The sequence below is a fragment of the Lipotes vexillifer genome, unplaced genomic scaffold, assembly GCF_000442215.2.
Source record: "Lipotes vexillifer unplaced genomic scaffold, Lipotes_vexillifer_v1.1 scaffold634, whole genome shotgun sequence".
Lineage (NCBI taxonomy): Eukaryota > Metazoa > Chordata > Mammalia > Artiodactyla > Lipotidae > Lipotes > Lipotes vexillifer.
The window spans coordinates 324,091-346,869 of NW_006781096.1; the positions used below are offsets into that span (position 1 = coordinate 324,091).

Here is a 22,779-nt window from a genome sequence, read left to right on the forward strand (position 1 = left end):
AAAAAAAAAGAGTTGCACTTGGACACTCTTCCTCCTCCTCTGTTGATTCCTGTGCCCTGCCTGGTCTCCCCTGCCTGCCCTCTGGACCTCCCAGGGTCCCGCTGCAGGAATGACTTCCTGGCAGTCGTCCCTGAGGCTGGAGGAACTTGGCACCCCTTAGGCAGGCACCACAGCAGCTCCTGTCCTCCCCTGTCCTCCTGTTCACCCCCCGCTGGGGAGGCAACCAGCCGTGTCCTGGGTGAGCCATCCACCCGGTGCATCTGACCCTCCGGGCTGTTCCCACAATGGAGCTATTCTCTTTAGACTCTGCCGGGCACTCGGGGCCAGTGTCTGCCTCTCCCTGATCCCTGTGCCCCACCAGCCCCTGGAGGAGACACCCGCCCTTGGCTCTGCCAGCGCTGGCTGGGGAAACCACGGGAGATTTGGAGCCCTGACCCTCTGCCGGGTCCCATTCTCCAGGGAGGACCAGCACGATGACTGACTCCCCATTCCTGGAGCTGTGGCAATCCAGGGCAGTGGCCATCCGCCAGCGGCTGGGCATCGGGGACCAACCCAATGACTCCTACTGCTACAACTCGGCCAAAAACAGCACCGTGCTCCAGGGGGTCACCTTCGGTGGCATCCCCACTGTCCTGTTCATAGACGTCAGCTGCTTCCTGGTGAGACTCCTTGGGAATCGTGTCAGTTATTTGTTTGTTTAACCTCCATCCCCCAACTCCCTGCCACCCCAGGGCTTTCTGGGAAACTCAGGTGAGGAGCCAGCAGACATCCCTGGGCTGAAGTCCTAGCTCTGCTACTTTGCAGCTCTGTAACCTTGGGCGTGTTACATAGCTTGTTTAGGCCTCAGATTTTTGCTCTGTAAATGGAGGTAATAATTGTTACCTCAAAGATTCTGGGACAAGATTAAATAAGGCAATGTATGTAAAGAATACACATTGCGATTCTTTTGATTATTACCATTGTTACTGAGTTATCAGCCTGTCATGTGTCTAAGGCCCCTGGGAAGGGTCAGTCCACAGGGATGAGAGATGTGAATGAGCATTAGAGTAGCTGCAATTCCCAATTTATAAATGTCACCCCCCTGTTCCCCACTGGGGTCCCTGGGCCTTTAGGGGATCAGACGAGAAAAGGAGAAAACCGGGGAAAGGCGAGATCAGTGACGACCCTCATAGGTGGCCTTTCTTTAGTTCAGACCTCCTTGTTCCCAAAGACCGCCCCCCCCAACCCAATTTGAAATATGCCGTATTCTCCCCTAGACTGGCTCAGACATGCTAGGTGAGATTTACTGGGGCTCAGGGGCACCTTCTTTTGACAAGTGCCCATGGGATGGTTGGTCCCTCTTGTCACCTTTTCCTCCCATGTAGTGGAGACCACCTGATTAAACAGGGTAAGAGGGGACGGAGGGAGTAGACCCCTTGGACTGCTTTGGGCCAGAGGTTAGGTGGGGGCCTGGGGAAGGGGCTTAGGGTAGCCCGAGGGCCCCCGTCCCTGAAGGAGGCGGGTATCCAACCCAGGTTTGCTTGGGGGGAAAAATGTTCATAGGAAGAGGGAAAGGGAGTCCTAACTCCTCTTTGCGTTTTCCTCCCTAGGATTAAAGTCTAAATTGTTGCCTTAGACTTTTGCTACATTTGTTGGTCCTCTAGGGGCAGATGTGGGAACCCGTGTGCTACTCATGTTGATTTTACGAAAAAGGGCTCTTTAAGTGCCGAATAACCCACGTCTTGGAGCCAAAACCCATTTGTAGGTTGAGAACAGTCATATCTACCAGCCTTGGTTGGGAGGAGGGAGTAGGCAGGAGCGTGGTGACGGATTTGAGGGTTGGTGGGATTCATGGAGAAGGGTGGCCCTAGAGCTGTGATCCAGCGTCTGCAGGGAGGGGAGGGTCTGGGCCAAGGAGAGAAGTCCGGAGAGGCAGGCTGGGGTGGGTATGTCTTGGTTGAGAAGAGAGAGTAGCTCTCCAGTGGAGTGTGCTGGTGGGGGTGGATTTGTATTGCAGCAAGTTACGGGGATTGGGGGTGGGGTGGAGGAAGGGACCCACCGAAGAGCCAGAGGGGCCTGGAGGAGAGAGATGCGTGGGAAATGTCTACACCGCTCGAGCCAAGGGAGCAGCAGCCAGGGCAGAGGACAGGCACTTGCCGAGCCACCTTCATATTTATCCGACAGCAGGACTCACCTGCCTTTGAAAATATATCACCAACTTCCAGATTCACCTTGAGAAAATTCTGCTGGAACTCAGCCCCTCTGGGGTCCAAAACCCACATTTTTAAATTTTATTTTATTTTTATATCTTGAGAAACAGAGCAAGTTTATTTGTGCTTAAGCATGAAGGAATACCAGAAAGAGTATCATGATGTGAATAAAGGGAATGTCCAACACGGACAAATAGGAAGGAGAAAATGCCAGTTTTCATGTTCCCTTTCTGCATGTGCAACTCAGTGTAGGAGACCCTGATTCACTACAGCTTTGGGTGCTCACTAACTTCAACAACCTTTCTTTCTTTTTCTTTCTTTCTTTCTTTCTTGCTTGCTTGCCTGCTTGCTTGCTTTCTTGCTTTTTTATTAAAATATACAATGTTCTTTATTATAAACTCCATTTAGCCAATTCATTCATTAATTTTTTAAAACATCTTTATTGGAGTATAATTGCTTTACAAGGGTGTGTTAGTTTCTGCTTTATAACAAAGTGAATCAGTTATACATATACATATGTTCCCATATCTCTTCCCTCTTGCGTCTCCCTCCCTCTCACCCTCCCTATCCCACCCCTCTAGGTGGTCACAGACCATCTAGCTGATCTCCCTGTGCTATGCGGCTGCTTCCCACTAGCTATCTATTTTACGCAAAACCCACATTTAAAACCACAGTTCCTGACTAGGGCAGGCAGGGATATACTGATTAAAACGCTGAGCCCTGAAGAGAGGGAGCCTGTCCAGGGAGGGGAGACAGGCAGGAGCAAGACAGAGGACCTGCAAAGGTGGACACGGAGGGAGCGAGGAGACAGTCTAGAATCGACAGACTTTTAGAGCGGAAAGGGGGTTAGACTTGAGTCCAGTGCCTCGCGTTGCTGTTGGGCACACAGGCCTGCCGAGGGCCCCGCGCGTGCTCTGCGCCAGGCGTCCCCAGGGCTTGCCTCCAGGAGAACCAAACTCAAGATAAAGATCTGACCACTTCTGGCTCAGCTTCCAGGAGCTCTGCTACCTCTGTTCTGTAATGAAAGATGCATCTCTATGTAAAGTGAAGGAGGGAGCTGGTCCCCAGGGCTGCTGTGAGGGCCTTCCTGCTCAGGAGACCCTGCAGGCAAACCAGGGCTTAGGAAGGCCGTGGCTGTCAGGGCTGCCTTGAGACTAAAAGAGCAGGACCTGAGTGCTTGACTAGGGGGCTGCCGGGGCAAGCTCCGTGTCAGTGTTGACAGCCTTTGTGGCTTGGGCACAGGGGACAGGAGCTGGTGAAGGGGGTGAGCACAGCATTGAGCCCTTGAGCTGTGTGGCCTTGGGCAGCTCCATGCCTTCTCTGGCCCTTTTAGCCCTCCTGAGTCCGGGGGTGGGGGGTGGGGGTTTGGGGGAGGGGCGGGCTTTGCCCCTAAGACAATTGCCCCTAATTAGAAGTCATCCAATATGCTTTTACAAGACCTGATTTCTTTTCTACTTTTAGTTTTTAATATTGGTATTTTCCATCATAAGAAGAAAATTCTGGGATTATGGCCGCATTGCCCTGGTATCAGAAGCAAACAGGTAAAAAAGACTCGTTACGTCAAGTGTCTGTGTGTGTGTGTGTGTGTGTGTGTGTGTGTGTGAGAGAGAGAGAGAGAGAGAGAGACAGAGACAGAGACAGAGACAGAGACAGAGACAGAGACAGAGACAGAGGCTGGGATGGGGCTGGGGGCTTGTGAAGCCCACCAGGCACAGCCCACACATGATGCTCGTATTAGATTGTGTTCATTAGTGTGTCTGCCAGGCCTGTACCAGAGACTGTTCTCTCTACTCCTCACCACAGACCTGTGAGATTAGCCTTTGGTACCTTCTTGGTGGCCGTAAGAAAACCATTGCCCACACACCCAGCTTCCCCCTGGGGCTTGGAGCTGGCTGACTGTGAGCCAGCTGCTTCAGGCTACGGAAGAAATCTAGTTGCCTTAGATACTTAAGACTTTCAGCATCAGCTGAGGAGGATGCCAGCTTGCTTTCTCGCCTTGGACATTTTCAGGTGTATCTTCTCTAAGATTAATTAGCTCGGGGCTGGGGATGAGGCGCGCTGGATTGAGAAGGGCAGCAGGGCTGTAGGTGAGCCGCTCCTCTCCTCTGGGTCAGGGTCAGCCAGTGGCCCTAATCCGCCCGCTTCGGACGCTCTGTCACACAGCACAGACTGCCTTGGCCAGGACTCACGTCCTTCCACCTCCACCCTGGGCTCTCTGCGCACGTCACCTGAAGGGGGAGAATGAGTTCCAGGTCTGCACAACTGGAATTTCCAGCTCCAACTAGCTGTCCCTCACCCCAGGATCTTGTGCCAGATGCAGCAATAGGAAGCGACTGGGGAAACAGAGACTGGCCCGGGCTGTCCCGCCCAAGCCTCCCCGGGGGCTCCGCAGGCAGACCCGCACTCTTGTTCCTCAGTGGGTTCCCGTGTTGAAATGCGGTCTGTGCAGGAGGGCGATGGGGGTGTCTGTAAATGCACCTTCTTTCCCCACAGTCTCCACCCTGGTGTTTGCGGTAGCCCAAGGGTATTAACCTTGGGGTAAGGTGCTGGGGCCTCTGCTTCAGCTGTGTGCCAGCCTTGGACTGTTTGGGGGGGGAACTTTTGAAACACCTTGTGCAATTTTGGCACATTTACTCCTAGGAGGGCTGAGTACTACAACAGACTAGAGCACCTGGAAATCAGGAGCCTCCACACTTCCGTGGCTGTGTCATCTTGGTCAGGACCCTGAGCTCGTTGGGTTGTTTCCTCTTGCCTATTCTTGCCCGTAGGGTTACCATGAAGGTCAATTGAGGCAGTTCTCTGGAAAGGCTTTGAAAGTTGAGCTTCACCAGGCCTTATGCCATGAGAAGTGGGATGGTGAAGCCAGGAGTAGGAAAACAGAGAGAAAAGCAAAACGTAGCATATTGCAAACACCTCAAATTCACAGCGCACGGGGTGTTTTTATGGGTTACTCAGAAGAAAGGATCTGCCCAAACTAGCAATGTAAAATGCCCCAGTTCATCAAGTCTAAAATGCGCATCTTTGGCATTTTCTCATCTATGAAATTGGGTGCAACTTATCATCGATGGTGATCATGGTTAATTGACAGCATCCTTTACTCCTCAGTGGTTCAAAAAATAATTGTGCCCTTTACAACCAGTGGTGTCTTAGATTTGATAAAATACAGTATTTATTCCAAGTTTTATTTGCTATATTGGGAAATGTATTGTAAACAGGCAACACTTTGAAGTCACTTTACATAGACCAGTCACAGGGCTGAGGTTCAAGGGTGTGGGGCACAGGATGGTCCACTGATGCCCTGACCCCCTGTTATTCATCCCACGTAACATAGAGTTTGATGTCTCACCGAACCTTGGAATGGTCGATGCCCTTGCCTGTAGTTTTCACAGGGTGAGTTATATTTTGTCCCAGCCACCGAGCACTAGTAGCTTTGGTCCTGAGCTCTAAGAGGCAGCGAGATACTAGACATAAGTTTTTAGACCTTTTAAAAGGATTATCTGCCATTTTTCCCTTTTGTGTTTCTAGTGAGTCCAGATTCCAGAGACTGTCATCTTCCTCCTCAGGGCAGCAGGACTTTGAAAGCGAGCTGGTTGGTATTTAAGGGGCAGGTATGGTTGTGGCTGCGGGATGGGGGCTTGCAAGGATGGGCAGTAATGAATTGGCAGGGAGAGGGCGGTTGTACTCCTGCTGAGCCGCTAACTCAATACCCTTGACCTTGAGTGGCACGTGCTGGTGAGAGCTCTTCTCTGCTTTGACAAAGACACCTGAACTTGGGAAATACCACAGCAAAGATGGCAGCTGGGTGACCCAGGATCGTGAGACTTTGATTAATTCTCAGGCACCTGGCTACAGCTCTTGTCTGTGTTATCATACTTAACGACTTTGTGTGACAGTTAATTATTGACTTGCTTGCTAGCCTATGAGCCAGCTGTGGGCAGGAACCAAATCTTATCCAGCCCTGTTCCCCACCTCCTGACACCCAGTAGGTGCTAAATGACTGTCAAATGAATGGCGAGCAAATATTTGTCTTTCCCAGCTGGTAGTCCAGCTTTAAGGGCTATCAAGTTGAAGAGATACGATGGACACTAAAACCCATGAAACCCTTTCCCTCTCTAAACCCCGCCCCAAGGAACTGTCCAGTTGAGTGGGCTTGGTTCCTTCCTTTTGTCTTGCATCTCATTCAGTCATCTTGAAACAAACAGAAGCCCCCATCAGCTTCTCCAGAGCAGCCTTGAACTTTCATCAGCTCTCCATTCAAGTTGCACCATTTGACCCAGGAGCCTGTATAATTCCACAAATTGTCAAAACTTGAGAGGCGTTCACAAGATCTCCAGGCACAGGATGCATGTGACAGAGGACTGGGAACACACCGACTCTGTCGCGTTTGGACAAGAGGGTTGCTTGCTAAATTTGGGACAAGAGCACTGCTTTTTATAAAACGGGAGGTTAGATGGTTGTTTAAAGTCAAAGATGATGATTATATCTGCCTCCAAAAAACAGATTGTTGGAAGCTAATCCCTGTCCTCTGTTTCCAGGGATGCTGCCCCTGGCTGACTGCAATCTTCCGCCTGCAGTGAGTACAGCGCGGGTGGCTGGAGGTGTCTTTGTCTGGGTGGGTTTGTTTGGGTGTTCGGCCAGTCCGCCCAGGTGCCTGATCCTGAGCTGGAGTCTCTCAGATACTTTTCAGTTCAGACCCAAAGCTATACTTGGGGGCTGAGAATAAAGGTGGCCCAGGGAGCCCCTGTGGAAGCTAATTAAAGCTAATTTTTTGCTTTAGGCAGGAATTATATCGACATACTATTTAACACGGATATATTTGGATGGAAGCTCTTCTAGGCAGTGTCATGTCTTTGAATTAGTGAAAAGTGGAGAAATAATGATTGCTTAATATATTCAGCTCATTTGGTTAAAAGTTTTCTTTTTTTTCTTAAAACTTGGGCCCTTTGGAGAGAAATCCTGAAAGAGGCGCTTGGTGATTGTAAGCCAGTTAGTCTCCTTGCATGTGGTGGCAGAGCCAAGCTGCGAGTCTCAGCTCTGCTGCCTGCGGCCGTATTGCATCCTATCAGAGAAACCACGGTTGTAATATGCACAGCACCAAGAATGAGAAAATGCTTCCTATTATGCTGTGATTGGCTATGATCCCAGGGTGCCCCCCATTTCAAAGGTGTTGAAATATGGAAATGACATCCTAGAAGTGATGAAATGTGATAGTTCTAGGACATTGGGTAAGTCCCTCTCTCTGGGCTCTAGTTTCCCCAACTATAAAAGCAGGCTGAGAATAACACCTGCTCTGTCTAGTTCAAATGCATTCACACGCGTGAGCGTGTTGTAAAGAGTCCAGGCCGGTGAGAGTTGTTCCCAGGGGAACTGGCAGGAGGAAGTTTGTGCAGAAGAAACCAGTGAACTCTGGTCTGGAGTAGGAGGGGAGGTTTCTGGGAGGGAGGAGGGGACAAAGCTGGGAGAGGTAGGTTTGCCAGCCTCGCCCTTCCCTGCCCACTCCAAAATCATGTCAGTGTTTCCTCCGGGTGTTGGAAGTCATGCATATTCTGTGCAAAAATCCATCATGTACAGAACAGAATTCATAGAAAGAAATTTTAAGTCACCCCTATCCCTACCTCTGAAAGATGCCCTTGGCATGTTTCCCTCTGCTCAGCCACTCCCCATGGCACCGCTGGTTGGGACTCAGGCCATTCCCCTACCCTGAGCTGTGCCCCCCACTCTCTGCGTCGATCGGGTGGGGCAAAGCCAGAAACTTTGACTCATCATCTTCACGTTAACTAGCAAAGGCTGCTGACGGTTTGCACCGCAATCCATAGCCACTGTTTCTATCACTCCATGTCCCCTTTCAGCCCTCTCTGCGTGGACCTCACTTCTCATTGAGTGAGCCCATACCCATACAGTTGCGTATTCTGCTTTGTCATTTTAATGCTGTATCAGACATATTTTTCCATTTCAACTCCCATTGTTTTTTCTCTTCTGTTCCTGCCACAGAAAGGACTACCCTTTGACTTTTTTAAAGGCTGCAATTAAATTTTTTTTTTTTTTTTTTTTTTTTTTATATCTTTCTTAAATATATGAAAAAAATCACCCATGAATCCATCTGGACTTCCAATTTTCATTGGTGTAATTTTTAAATAACAGATTCAGTTACTTTAATAGATAAAGGATTATTTAGATACTCTAGATCTTTTTGTGACAAAATTGTAAGTTTTTTGTTTCTTTGCAGTACGCGGGCCTCTCACTGTTGTGGCCTCTCCCATTGCGTAGCACAGGCTCCGGACGTGCAGGCTCAGCGGCCATGGCTCACGGGCCCAGCCGCTCCGCGGCATGTGGGATCTTCCCGGACCGGGGCACGAACCCGTGTCCCCTGCATTGGCAGGCTGACTCTCAACCACTGCGCCACCAGGGAAGCCCTGCAATTAAATTTTAACAGCTGCTCACGCCCAGCGTTACAACTGACATTTAAAGAGGCCTCTCAGTTTCCTTCCAAATTGCCTTTCCCAGAAAGATAGGGAAATTCGAGGTGTATCTCAAGAAAAAATTGTTGATGAAAATTGCTCACTTATTGGTTTTATTTTTTTAAAATATTTATTTATTTCGGCTGCACCGGGTCTTAGTCGCGGCATGTGGGATCTTTTTAGTTGCGGCGTGCACGTGGGATCTAGTTCCCCGACCGGAAATCGAACCCGGGCCCCCTGCATTGGGAACGTGGAGTCTTACCCACTGGCCCACCAGGGAAGTCCCACTTATGGGTTTTAATCTTCACCAGTGTTTGTTTAGTAAGCACGTATTGTGGCAAAGTATATGAATTTTGGTAGTTTACTTAGAAGTGAAAACAGTGTAGTCAGTGGCAGAGCTTTGTCCTCCAGGTAAGCAGTAAAAAGGAGTAACATTAGCAAGCGTACTGCGAGCATCCATCCGGCACCAGGCACGGCGTTGGGCCTGGATCCTCACTGCCTCCTGTGCACCTGCTGAGTGACCAGCTAGCTAGCGGGTAGTAGCCTCCCTGCTTTAGTTCCCAGCCTCAGGTGGGTGCTGTGACCCTCTCTGGAGGCAGCTGAGCTGGAGTCCACTGTGATCTGTCTGTCTGGCTGCAGAGCCCTTGCGCCACACCTTTCACACCTGCCTTTTTATGCTGTGGCCCTTGCTTCCCTGAGCTCTTTCTTCCCAGTGCAGGGCTTTCCCTGTCCTCTGGAAGCAGGATCCTCAGGGTAGCTCCCTGTCAGGAGAGTGGGAAAGCAGGAGACACCCCCCTCCCCGTCTCCCTCTGTAGCATGGAAGCCTGGCTGTCAGAACCTAGAATTTTCTGGGTCCCCAAATGACCTGGAGCCTCCAAATACAGCACTGAGGGTGGGAAAGGGTGGAGCAGGTCGTCGCCCGCCTCTGGGGCCACAGCAGGGACACAGGGAAGAGGCAGGGCCAGCAGGATGGACTGAGCCTTAGAATGTTTAAAGCAGTAGCTCCAGGGACTTCCCTGGTGGCCCAGTGGTTAAAACTCTGTGCTCCCAATGCAGTGGGCCCGGGGTTCAATCCCTGGTCAGGGAACTAGATACCGCGTGCCACAACTAAAAGGGCCCACACGTGGCAACTAACGATCCTGCGTGCCGCAATGAAGGTCCGCACGCGGTAACGAAGATCCCACACGCCTCAACTAAGACCAGCACAGCCAAATAAATAGATAAATATTCAAAGATAAATAAAATAAAGCAGTGGCTCCACCTCTGTCTCCCAGTTCCCCTGAGGAGGAGATGGGAGAAAGGGTGGGAGCCATGAGCCTGGACACACACAGCTTTGCTCAGGAGATTCTCAGCAGCCCTCTTGTCAGTGGCTTTGCTTGTCCACAGGTGCAGGAAAGGGCTGAGGGATAATTGTATTTACACACAAACGTGGGCATAGATGTTTCCAGAGACCTAAAGTGGAGCAGTGGCAGGTTCCTTCATCCAGGAGTGTGGGGCGAGGGCTGAGAGGCAGGCTCTGGAGTTCACGTCATAGCTCTGCTGTTACAGGCTGGATGATCGTAAAAGTTAATGTGCTTGGGGCTTCCCTGGTGGCGCAGTGCTTGAGAGTCCGCCTGCCGATGCAGGAGACGCGGGTTCGTGCCCCGTTTCGGGAGGATCCCACGTGCCGCGGAGCGGCTGGGCCCGTGAGCCATGGCCGCTGGGCCTGCGCGTCCGGAGCCTGTGCTCCGCAAATGGGAGAGGCCACAACAGTGAGAGGCCCGCATAACGCAAGAAAAAAAAAAAAAAAAAAAAAAAAAGTTAATGTGCTTTTTCTGTACATGTTTCCTCATATTTAAAAAAGTGGAGATCAAATTGGGGCCTGCCTCACAGACGGTCATGAGGGTTAAATGAGATCATCCATGCAAGGCCCAAAGGGCCCAGCCTGTTACCGCTACTCACTAGGATTCCATGTGTGTCTTGGCCAGAGATGACCAGATCCTGGAGTGGTGTGGGGAGGACGCCATCCACTACCTGTCGTTCCAGAGACACATCATCTTCCTGCTGGTGGTGGTCGGCTTCTTGTCTCTGTGTGTCATCCTGCCTGTCAACCTCTCGGGGAGCTTGCTGGGTAAGGACTCCTTACCTTGCCTGAGTTGGGCCCAGGCAGAGCAGCAGCCCTGGGGAAAGGGCCTCATTGTGGTGGATCAGAACCCCAGGATTCATGCTCAAATTCAGATGTGAGAAGGTCTCAGGGTGACTTTCTGAACTTTTCCATTTGCTTAAAGATCTGGAGAAGAATCCACCCCAAACCTGGGCCAAGAGCTGGGGCCCCTAATATCTAAGTAGGAGGAAGACCCTTCCCTAGTGTGACCCTGCAGCTGAGTATCTGTGCTTCTCTGCAGACAAAGACCCTTACAGCTTTGGGAGGACGACCATCGCAAACCTACAGACTGAGTGAGTTCGAAGTTGTGGGGCGTGAGGGTGCTGATGGGTGAGACCAAGGAGAGGGCGGATTCTGGAGCCCGGGATAGGCCAGAGGTCGTCCAAAGTGAGCGAGTTAATGTCTGAAAGCCTCTTTGCCGCTAGTGCCCGCTGCTGGGCTATGGGCATGGACACGCCCCAGGCCGCTGTTGTTTTGCAGTGGGTTTTAGGAAACACAGAGGGCCCCGTGGAGCTGGGGTTCATTTGTCAGGACAGTGCCCTCCCTAAAGGGCACTGGCCGCTCACCCTCTGTTGGAGGAATCTGTTGTGATGAAGCCTTTGGCCCTCAGCTCAGTGCCATGAGGGTAACCAAGCCCAGCTCTGCGCCCTCACTCCCTTCCTGGGAGCCCAGCCCTGATGGCAGGTGGTGTCCCTCCCCTCCCCTGCAGCAACGACCTCCTTTGGCTGCACACCATCTTCGCTATCCTTTACCTCATCCTCACCGTGGGCTTCATGCGGCACCACACCCAGTCCATCAAGTACAAAGAGGAGAACCTGGTGAGCGAGGGGCGGTGGGGGGCTGGGCACGTGCTGGGGAGGGTCTCAGGTGGGAGCTGGGGAGGAGTGGCACCAGGCTTATTCCCCAGCGCCACGATGGCAGTGAGGGTAAGGCGGGGCCTCAGGCTTGCAAACGTGTGCTCAGCGTCGGCATTAAAACTATTTTTCCGGTAGATTGTTTTAGGATTTGGCTACTCCCCCCCATTTTGCCAAGTAGCCTTTAGATTTGTGGGGTTTGGGCTTGTAGTTACTGATTCTAAGTAACTTCCAAGAAGTTTGAATTGAGAGCAGCTCCCTCTCTCATTGTAGCCCATAACTTGATGGGGGGAGAGGGAGTTTCTATTACTTGGTTCCAGGCCTGGGTCCTCCTCTGATCTGCTGTGTGACCTCATTTGAGTCACTTCCCCTTTCGGGGTTCTTTCTCAGTCTCTTGTCATGCAAAGGAGGCTCATCGAAATCGCTTTGGAAATGTATATATTTTTTTTTTTTGGCCACGCTGCGTGGCATGCGGGATCTTAGTTCCCTGACCAGGGGTCGAACCCGTGCCCCTTGCAGTGGAAGCGCAGAGCCCTAAGCACTGGACCGCCAGGGAATTCCCTGGAAATTTATTCTTGACTGCCTAGAAGAAGGTGCTATGTAAAGAAGAGACTTCAGGGCTCTGTCAGGCCGGGAAGGCAAGCACCTGAGCCTCTGAGTCCCCATCGTCTTCCTTGAGGAAGCTTGAACAGGGTGTCCCCCTGGCAGACTGGCTTGCCCTGGTGACTTTTCTCCCTGGTGTGTTTCTCCGGCAGGTGAGGCGGACCCTGTTCATAACAGGACTCCCCAGAGACGCAAAGAAGGAGACAGTGGAGAGCCACTTCCGGTGCGCAGGGCCGCTTCCACTGGGAGGGAAGGGGAGAGAGACCCTAGGAGGACCTGGCCCAGCCACAGAGCCGTGGATGCTGCTCTGGGCAGGCTCTGCTGGGGCTGTGAGGGCCTGGGCTGGGGCGGCACGTCCTCTGCCAGCAGCCACGGCTGCCCACGTGAACGCAGTAGCCAGAATACAGGCCAGGGTGTGGGGCAGATAAACATCTTGAGAGCTCAGGGGTAGAAAAAAAGATTCATAGAAACGATATGCCCACACATCCCCCGCCAAAAAAGAAAAGAAAAGAAAAGAAAAGGATTCACCCTGGGCTTCTCAGCGTCAGCTTTGCAGAGTAAGAGATGCCCGAGAGACACCAGTCTTGGAGGCGGGGAGGGACCTGGGCTCCGCTCTGCATTTCGTGGTTCATTCTTCTGCTCAGCACGTGTCTCTTGAGTGAGCACTCCGGGTACGGAGCCCTGTCCTCACAGAGCTCACTCACGGCTCTCCCAGCAGAACCTCCTTTCCAGCAGCCTCCTCTGAGCACCTGCACTGGGGTTACCTGCAGGTGGAGGCTAGAGGAAGGGCCTTACTGTGAGAAGGAAACTGTGTGTATGGTGCGATGAATGCAGGGCATCTCATGGAGCTTCAGGAAAGGGGATGGTCGGGGGAGAGGGGGCCGGGAAGGGGCCCAGGACCCTGGGCTGGAGGACTTGAACCTGGGCTAGGGAGCTGAGGTTTCAGTCTGTATTCATTCCTCATCAGCAGTCATTAATTTGTAGTATGGATTAGGGGTTGGCTATGGCTTGGCTTTGCACTATTTATGAAGAACACTTGCTAAGCAAATTATTAGTATAAACAGAATTGCAAAATGAATGTTGAAAATTTATTCACTAACCTCTCTTTTAGAAACTCTAAGTATTTTAGAAATATTTTTCTATATATAAACATTGGGTACTGGAATCATTTTTCTCTATTCCTTGAAACAGCTCCCCAAAGTTTCCTGTTAGGCAACATTTGGAAACAGTAGCTCCACTTAATATATTACCTTAAAGAGAAAAAAAAGTCTTCTCATTCCCGTTACAAACACTGAATCACACTCTCTCCTATTTCAGGCAGCCCTTTTAGTGAACACTGCTGCAACCCGTGGGGATTGATGTGTGAATTTGCCTTGTAGCAGGGATGCTTACACCATTGTTCTCTTCCGCAGTAATGGGACCTGAAATTGTCTGCCTGACATGTCTGTGGGCTGTGTGTCTCTCTCTCTCACTAAAATGTAAACTTATCCAGGCTCCATCCCAGTGCCTGGCAAGTAGTAGGTGGGGATTTACACGGTTCAGGAATGCCCAGGAGTTGCACATAGGATTTTGCGTATATGGTGAGGGAGCATCGTACACTGGGTACAGGCATGGGTCCTGGATCTGGGCCGCCTGGATTCACTTCCTGGCTCAGACACTCACTAGCTGTGTGATCTTGGGCACAAGTCATTTTACCTCTCCGACGCATATTGTCCTCATCTGTAAAATGGGGACACAAACCTCACAGGGTATGGTGAGGATCAAATAAGTTAAAGCATTTATTGGGCTGAGGGCCCTTTGCTTTCATGAGACCAAAAAGGTCTGTGATCTTCAAAAGGGTCACAGACTGAATAGGATTTCAGTGATGGTCCAGAGTAGAAATGACCTAGAGCAAACAATAAATTTACTCCTTTGCATGGGTGGAGGAGGTAATGAATAGTGTTATTTTTTTTCTTCAGGAGTACTGACTGGTTTAAAGCCAAGTGGGTATAAACTTGTCAGTTTCAGGCAGTTACTTTCATGCTATTTAAAAAGACCTCTTTGTATTACATTTCAAAATTTCCCCCTTTGGTAAAAGACAAAGAGGGAAGAGGTCTTCCCTGGCACAGAAATGAGCAGTGTAATTGCTCTGCCACCCCTGGAGTCTTGGGGGGGTCTCTCCTGCCTGGGGGGGTTCTCTTTTCCGATGGCTATCTTTTTCTTCTGATCTGCCCTGGGCACAGGGACGCGTATCCCACGTGTGAAGTGGTGGAGGTCCAGCTGTGCTACAACGTGGCCAAGCTGATTTACCTGTGCAGGGAGAGGTAAGGGAGGGCTGGCAGGGTGGGCGGGCATGGGCTGAGCTGGCCCGCATCTTTCTGACTCCTTCCCTCTGAGATGCCATCCTCCTTCCTTATGGCCTCGGATACCCTAGCGAGGAAAGGAGGGGAGTGGCTCTGTGAGTCACACCACAGGATTGCGAGTCTGAAGTTTGTCCCTCCCACTGCAGAAAAAAGACAGAGAAGAGCCTGACCTATTACACAAACCTGCAGATGAAGACAGGCCAGCAGACCTTCATCAACCCCAAGCCCTGCGGCCAGTTCTGCTGCTGTGAAGTGCAGGGGTGTGAGTGGGTGAGGACCCACACCCCCCAGGAACGTGGGCGCTGGGTCCCCCGAGACCTGCACAGGGCCACGTCATCACAAGGGGATGTGTCCTCTGGCAGGAGGACGCCATCTCCTACTACACGCGCATGAAGGACAGGCTGATGGAGAGGATCACAGAAGAGGAATGCAGGGTCCAGGACCAGCCCCTGGGGATGGCCTTCGTCACCTTCCAGGAAAAGTCCATGGCCACCTAGTGAGTGTGGGCATGTTCCTTGTCTGCCTCCAGATAAATTGCTTTCCCTCTTGGATAGAGACGGTACTGCGGAACCGCCATTGCTGGGATTTGTTTGTAGCATTTCCATCTCCTTCGGCGGGTGTGGCTGGGATTGGGGGCAGCCATCCACACCCACTCCCTTGGTGAGCCTGGCTGATGTTTGTGTGACAGCTGGGCATGGGTGATTCCAGCTGAGCCCCTCTTGGGTTGATATGGCCTTACCCCACTGCCGGGCTCTCACCAGCTGCCCCAGGGATCCCATTGCCTCTATGACCCAGCATTTCACCAGGTGGGGTGGATGCTACCCTCTTTCATGTACCCACTCTGGAACTACAGATCTTCCTTCTGTGCGTGGCCTTCCCGTCTCCCTACAAATGCACTGCTGTGGGGGAATACCTCTGGGCACTCCAGGATGCTCACTGCTGCTGAGAGCCCGGCCCAAGGGAGTGGGTTTTCATAGTGCACCTTGGCATGAGCTGTAGCTCCTAAAACGCTCTCATGCCTGGGATCTCCATGTCGTCTCGCCTGGGGAGCAGCAGGGGATGGGGTCGGGAGAGGGAGACGGAAAGGAGTTGGCCCAGCAAATCCTCCTTCCGCTGCCTTCCCTGCTTGGTGCATCGTGAACCCTGGGAACGGACTCCTGGCTGTGGCTTGCAGACTCTCAAGCGAGGCTGGGGTGGGGTCGAGGCCAGTGCAAAGAGGAAGGGTGTTCTGAGACAGGAGTAGGGGCGCTGGTGGGTTCTTTGTGGGAGACTGAAGAGGGAAGGAGTGGAGAGGGTGGGGGTGGGAGTCCTAGGGAGGGGCATCTTGGGAGTCGTAGGTGATGCAGTCTAATGCTGCTATGAGGCCTGGGAAGAGGTGAGGGAGTGGAAAAGTGAGGCCTGGGAAGAGGTGAGGGAGTGGAAAAGTGAGGCCCCGGGCCTGGCAGCGGGATGTCCAGCTTCATGGGCAGGGCAGAAGGGGGCCGCAAGGAGGAGCCCTATGTTGGGGCAATGCCAACAGCATGGGAGCTGGGGTCAGACAGACAGGGTGCAAAACCTAACTCTGAGAGCCTCAGTTTCCTTATCTGTAAAATAGGAATGGTAATCCCCGGCTTAGAGGGTTGTCCTGAGGATTCAGCAAAATTCTGCACATAATGTGCTAAGAATGGCATCTCTTTCATAGCACTAATTATAGCGTAAGTATAATAAACTAATAATAAAGCAAAGGTCCTGTGCCATGGGGCTCCCGCTCTCACACGGTCCTGTTTGCTGTGTGGGTACATGGTACCCCGAGGGGTCTGGACCCTCTGGCCATTTCTACATTTCCTGGCAGCATCCTGAAGGACTTCAATGCCTGCAAGTGTCAGGGCCTTCAGTGCAAAAGTGACCCGCAGCCATCCTCCCACAGCAGAGAGCTCTGCATCTCCAAGTGGACGGTCAGCTTCGCCGCTTACCCCGAAGACATCTGCTGGTGAGCCCCCAGGCCGGCAAGGGGCGGGAATGGGGCCCCTGCAGGGCTGCCCAAGTCACCTGGAAGCACAGGTGTGACCTGGCACTCAGAGAGACACTCGTACCCTCCTGCACCCCTCTGGGCAGGGGGTAGGAGGCGTGATGGGGGTGGGTGGTGTGTCCACACCCAGGACTTTACTCCATTCTTTCTCCCCGGTATCAGCAGTGTCTGGTAGGATTATAATGGGAGCAATGTATGTAATTTTAAGTTTCCTTTTAGCCACATTAAAAAAAGTAAAAGGAACTGGGGAGTTCCCTGGTTGCCTAGTGGTTAGGATTTCAGGTTTTCACGGCCATGGCCCAGGTTCGTTCCCTGGTCAGGGAACTGAGATCCTGCAAGCTGCACAGCGAGGCCAAAAAACACCAAAAAAAACCACAACAAAGAAACAGGTCTTAAAAAAAAAGAAAAAAAGTAAAAGAAACTGTTAAAATTAACTTTAATAAGAGGTCTCCCTCTGTATCTAAAATATTATCATTTTAATATGTAATCAATTTTTTTTTAATTGAGATGTTTTACGGTCTCCTTTTCATACGTAGCATCTTTGAGATCCAGCGTATATGTGCCACTTCTGGCCCGTCTCTGTTTGGACCAGCCACATTTCAACATGCAGTAGCCTGCTGTGGCTCGAGGCTGCTGTATCACACAGTGCAGCCCTGGGTTAGGTGCCAGCCGCCTCTCTAGCCTGGGGCACAAGCTGGTGAGCTGAGCTGTGTCCACAGGAGCCTTAAGCACGATGCCGAGGGTGAGGACAGCACGGCAGAGGCCCCAGCGTGGCTCGCCGTCCAGCCTGGCCTCAGATCCTGGTCCAGAGCAGGGTTTGGGTGCTCATCTCCACCGGGCTGTACTGCAGCCCCTGGCAATTCTGCTCTTTGGTTCACTGAGCTTTCTGAACTTGGGACTGGTTTTTCAGTCTGCTCTTGGTGGGGTGAGAAGCCAGGGCGGGTTCCAGCTGCACCTTTCGCTTTTGTCCTCCGCCTCCCTCCAGCTCACACCACAGCTCACGGCCCCGTGGGGAGTCACGTGTCTTTAGTGTGTCTGAAAAATGCCATGTTGGAGCCTTGTTTGGTCTGCTGGGGGGCTCATGGCATCTCTTCGAGTAGGTTCTGGCTCCCAGACTCTAGCTGCAGATAACCTGTTTTCCCTCTGAGCTCATAGGGACCCCAAATTCGACCTTCCTATAGCTGAAGGTCAGTGCAGGACACTTGCCTGTGCTCCCAAGGTCAAGATGGGCCCTCAGCCAGAGCCCTCAGTCTAGTCTCTTGCCTTGCCTAAATTTGACCTTCTGACTCACCCAAGCCGTGGGCACTGTAAGGTGTCATAGGTGGCCAGAGCCTGAGAGATAAACCTCCAAGGCCTGTGTCCTCCCCTCTGCAGGAAGAACCTCTCTATCCAGGGCCTCCGCTGGTGGTTCCAATGGCTGGGCATCAACTTCACTCTCTCCTTGGGGCTGTTTTTCCTGACCACGCCCTCCATCATCCTGTCCACCATGGACAAGTTCAATGTCACCAAACCCATCCATGCGCTAAATGTGAGTGACCGTTCTGCAGGGCCTCTCCGAAGAGGGCATGGCGGATGGGGGAGGAATGAGACCAAGAGCCGTGGGGGCCACTGAACCAGGAGGCCGTGTCACTCGGCTCATGTGCTTTTAAGCCCCTGAGCAGGCATGGCCACATTTATTACAATGTCTTTATAGTAACGTTATGTAGATATACATATGTGTATATACTTTATGTATACATGTATGTGTATGTATATGTGTGTGTATATGTGTTACTATAGAGACATAGATACAGTGGAATGAATCTAAATGTTCAACAGTAGGGGTAATTTGAGTTGAATGAGGTATATTCAGTCTGACAGACTGTTAAGCATCCATTAAAAAATTGTATAGACTTTGTGGCAGACATGGGGTTTTACGATAAAAGCAGAATATAAAATTATCTCTCAGCAGTGGTTATAGTGATGTGCCAGTGATGTGTGTGCAGGATGGCTGCTACGGGGAGTGGGTAGCAAAGAATGCAAAGCGCTTCTCTGATTGGGGTGGCAGGGTCATGACTCAGTTTTTCTTTTTATATTTCAGTTTCTGATAATCCTGTTGTAAAGTTACTTATTCTAGATAGGTAATGAATGATTTTGAAGGATCTTAGATGAATTGATAACAGCTGAACACTCCCTAAAATGGCATCTACTTGGCTTCCCATAATTGGCTTTGCCGAAATATCACTCCACATCCTTTATTTTTTTTCAATTCCACTTGGCATTTGGTTAATCACACTCTGGGAAAGCACAGTGGGCTGGGGGGCCTGAGGGCCTGGTCCTCTATCTGCCATTCCCTAGCTGATGAATTCTGAGCCTTGGGTTTTCCTCTAAAAGCTGGCTTTGTCCTCTGTAACACTGTGCCATGTCATACCCATGGGGCCGTTGTGATGATCAAATAACTCAATAGGTAATAAAAAATATGTAAGTTTTGTTTAGATTTAAAGCATCTACGTGTTTATTCCTTTGCCAGTCTTTTTTTTTTTTTTTTTTGCGGTACACGGGCCTCTCACTGTTGTGGCCTCTCCCGTTGCGGAGCACAGGCTCCGGACGTGCAGGCTCAGCGGCCATGGCTCACGGGCCCAGCCGCTCCGCGGCATGCGGGATCCTCCCGGACCGGGGCACGAACCCGCGTCCCCTGCATCGGCAGGCGGACTCTCAACCACTGCGCCACCAGGGAAGCCCTTTGCCAGTCTTTTGATGTGTGGTCAAGGCCTGTTCTTCTGAGGAAGGATCTGCTGAGTTGATTTCCCCTTTGTGTATTTTATATAAAACACATGCTTATTTCATTGTTTGTGATTCTAGTTTTGGTTTCTTACAGTCAAGCAAGAACTTAAAGATACTTGCAAAGCCGTTCAAAGTATAGAACCCTCCTAGATTTCATTTCCCTTGGTCTTTTACAGTTAATTCACTCTCATCTAATTCAGCAGCGTTTTTGAGAAATTGGCCTTTATCAAGTCTTTCCAATGTATCCAACTTAGTTTTCAAAGAAATCTCTCTATTGCTGTGCTCATTTTATCCGAGAAGGTAATAAGTTAATCGAACCGTGTAACTGCAATAACAAGTACAACAGGCATAGATGAGATTGGGAACAAACACGAAGCAGGTCTGGGAAGCTACGACTGGGCCAGTGGGAGCTGAGTGGGCAGGTGGCTGGGGAAGGGCCCCGGCCGTCAGTGCTCTGTCTTCCTTTGGCGTCCGTTGTTGGCTTTCTATAGGGAATGGAGGAGGTTATCTCTCTGGTCAGTAAGACAAGTGGAGTTCAGTTGTATGTGAAGTTGCATTCTTCACTCTAAAGAGCTATGCAGGGACTTCCCTGGCGGTCCAGTGGTTAAGACTCTGTGCTTCCACTGCACGGGGTACAGCTTTGATCCCTGGTGGGGGAACTAAAATCCCAGATGTCACGTAGTGTGGCCAAAAATCTTTTTAAAATAAAAATAAGAAAAATAAAGCACTGGGGCTTCCCTGGTGGCGCAGTGGTTGAGAGTCCGCCTGCCGATGCAGGGGACGTGGGCTCGTGCCCCGGTCCGGGAGGATCCCACGTGCCGCGGAGCGGCTGGGCCCGTGCGCCATGGCCGCTGAGCCTGTGCGTCCGGAGCCTGTGCTCCGCAACGGGAGAGGCCACGGCAGTGAGAGGCCCACGTACCGCAAAAAAAAAAAAAAAAAAAAAGTAAAAGAAAAATAAAGCACCGTACAAATGTCAGGTGCTGTTACTGTCTGTTCGGCCAACATTATCTACCCTGTACCAGGTACAATGTTGCTTCTGGGGGACAAAAGTGACCAAGATCCCAGAGGTCACTGAGTCACCATGCCAACAGGTCATGGCCCAAAGCCCTCAGGGCTCACAGCTCTCTCTGCTGTGGACTGTTTTCTAGGACCCCATCATCAGCCAGTTCTTCCCAACCCTCCTCCTGTGGTCCTTCTCAGCCCTGCTGCCCACCGTCGTTTACTACTCTACGCTGCTGGAGTCCCACTGGACCAAGTGAGTTCCCTGGGGCTCGCCCCTGAGGTGGGTGTCTCTGAGGCCCCCACCCCGCCAGTGTGACGGGCATACAGCCGGGGCCTTACTGGGGACGCCCGGTGCATCTGAGGGACTGTGACGGCTCACCTCTGACTTCCTGCAGGTCCGGGGAAAACCGAATCATGATGACCAAGGTCTACATATTCTTGATCTTCATGGTGTTGATTCTGCCCTCCCTGGGCCTCACCAGGTACATATTACCACCTCCTGCTCTAAACTCAGAACCAGGGTCACAACAGAGAACACTGTCCTCAAGAAAATGCAGATGCTTTGGGAGCGGTTGCAAATTCCTGACAACATTTAAACCTGTCGCACTCACTTGGCATGCAATTGTGCTGGCCCACTGATTCTTCCAGAGATATGATCTTTCTGCCTTAAAAAAAAAAAAAGCTTGAAAATGAAACTTACCATGGACCTTCCACTTAGGGAGAGGGTCTAATCATGGCTTTGGTTATTTTGAGGAAGGAAGTTTCTGTTAAAGCAGAATGGTATGATGAGTTATGGTATAATAAGCAGCATCTTAGAGAACCAGGGTAGATCTTGAGATCTGGCCTTTTTTTTTTAAAAAAAAAAAAAGCAGAAAGCAGGAGAAAATGAAAACATGTGCAGTGATCACATGGACTGTTGGAAATAAGTTCTTACGGGATTCATTTTTCTTTCAGTTTGGATTTTTTCTTCCGGTGGCTCTTTGATAAAACTTCCTCGGAGGCCTCTGTCAGGTTGGAGTAAGTATCAGCCAGGCTGAGTTTTGGAGCCACGTCCCCCAGGGGCTGGGGCTGCAGTGGGGGGAGGGTTGTCTGTCCTTCTGAGCCTGTGGACTCCCCACACCACTGCAGGTTCCTGGCGGGGCTGCACAGGGGGAACTGACCCACTTTGTGCTACAAGTGCAGAAATGTGGTTAATCTTTTAGGTTGAAACTCAATTAGTGGCGTTCTCATTCATTCTTTGAAACTTACTTACTGAGAACAGAACCGCCTGGGGAGAAGGAACTGCTGGGTCTCAGTGGTGCCAGGGAAGGGGGAAGGAGAATAATAATTAACACTGCAACCAGAATGACTGTCTGGTCCAGGATTATTTTTGCTAGGAGAGAGGAGTTGAGCTTATTTCTAATGTGTGTCCTCGTTAGTATTTTCAACTCGTACCGAACCCACTTAATAGTAATAGCTGTTATTTAAGAAGATGCTATGCCAAATGCTTGATTCTTTTTTTCATTTAATCTTAAAACAAGCTATGAGTCAGAAATTTGACTATTTCCATTTTACAGATGAGACTGAGGCCCAAACATGCTGAAGAAAAAAAGGCTACCCAGCTAGTTAAGAGACAGAGCTGGGATTCATCCCCAGCCCCTACTGTACTATACTTTAAGTCCTAATGTAGGCCCGAATGTCCAAGATAGACTTTTCCAAAGGACTGCTCACAGGGAAGCCTGGCCGTGCCTATCTGAAAGGATAGAGTGAATTTTCTTAAATGGGTTCTCGCTGGGTAAACTAAGGGCTTGGGAGCTGGCAGCCACAGACAGACACACCCATACCCAACCAGCTCGGGTCTAGGTTGACAGTGACTTCCAGATGGCCAAATCCATGGTCAGTTCTGAGTCTCATCTCTGCCCAGTCACGGGTCCCTCTCCCTCTCGGGGCGCTCAGCTCTCACACCCGGTGGCTCCCCAGGTGCGTCTTCCTGCCCGACCAGGGCGCCTTCTTTGTGAACTATGTCATCGCCTCGGCCTTCATTGGCAACGGCATGGAGCTGCTGCGGCTGCCCGGCCTCACCCTCTACACCTTCCGCATGGTCATGGCCAAGACTGCAGCCGACCGCAGGAACATCAAGCAGGTACAGAAGGTGGGGGTGGGTGCCGCCTTCGTCCCAGAGCCTCCCCGCCGCCCGCGTTTACCCAGCCGCCTGCTAAGTGCCGGGCACTCTGCTCAGGGCCTCTCAACTGGGCCCAGGGCTGTGAGGAGAGGAGGTGTAAGGAGCCTGGGTGAGGGCCTGGCTAGGTCATCCTCCATGCTGACTCGGGCTGGAGGAGAGAGTGGGGATTTTTGCATTTTAACCGGGCTGATCTCACACACACACACACACACACACACACACACACACACACACGCACACACGCACACACACACTT

At 51.3% G+C, this 22,779-nt stretch overlaps 1 protein-coding gene across 2 annotated transcripts in view; it reads left to right on the forward strand.

Moving 5' to 3' along the window:
- The window catches only part of TMEM63A (transmembrane protein 63A), a 33,637-nt gene that overhangs the window by 4,858 nt on the left and 6,000 nt on the right, over window positions 1-22,779 (forward strand). The window contains exons 3-19 of one of the 2 annotated variants that reach the window (XM_007454470.1): window positions 304-659; window positions 3,651-3,730; window positions 5,715-5,778; window positions 6,725-6,762; window positions 10,615-10,757; window positions 11,032-11,083; window positions 11,500-11,608; window positions 12,400-12,470; window positions 14,470-14,550; window positions 14,736-14,859; window positions 14,952-15,085; window positions 16,421-16,558; window positions 17,972-18,125; window positions 20,509-20,615; window positions 20,758-20,844; window positions 21,317-21,379; window positions 22,322-22,484. In XM_007454470.1, the coding sequence (XP_007454532.1) occupies window positions 474-659; window positions 3,651-3,730; window positions 5,715-5,778; window positions 6,725-6,762; window positions 10,615-10,757; window positions 11,032-11,083; window positions 11,500-11,608; window positions 12,400-12,470; window positions 14,470-14,550; window positions 14,736-14,859; window positions 14,952-15,085; window positions 16,421-16,558; window positions 17,972-18,125; window positions 20,509-20,615; window positions 20,758-20,844; window positions 21,317-21,379; window positions 22,322-22,484 (1,794 nt within the window). In that variant the 5' untranslated portion in view covers window positions 304-473. The remainder of the gene's footprint in view (window positions 1-303; window positions 660-3,650; window positions 3,731-5,714; window positions 5,779-6,724; window positions 6,763-10,614; window positions 10,758-11,031; window positions 11,084-11,499; window positions 11,609-12,399; window positions 12,471-14,469; window positions 14,551-14,735; window positions 14,860-14,951; window positions 15,086-16,420; window positions 16,559-17,971; window positions 18,126-20,508; window positions 20,616-20,757; window positions 20,845-21,316; window positions 21,380-22,321; window positions 22,485-22,779) is intronic. The other variant, XM_007454471.1, reaches the window with a different exon arrangement.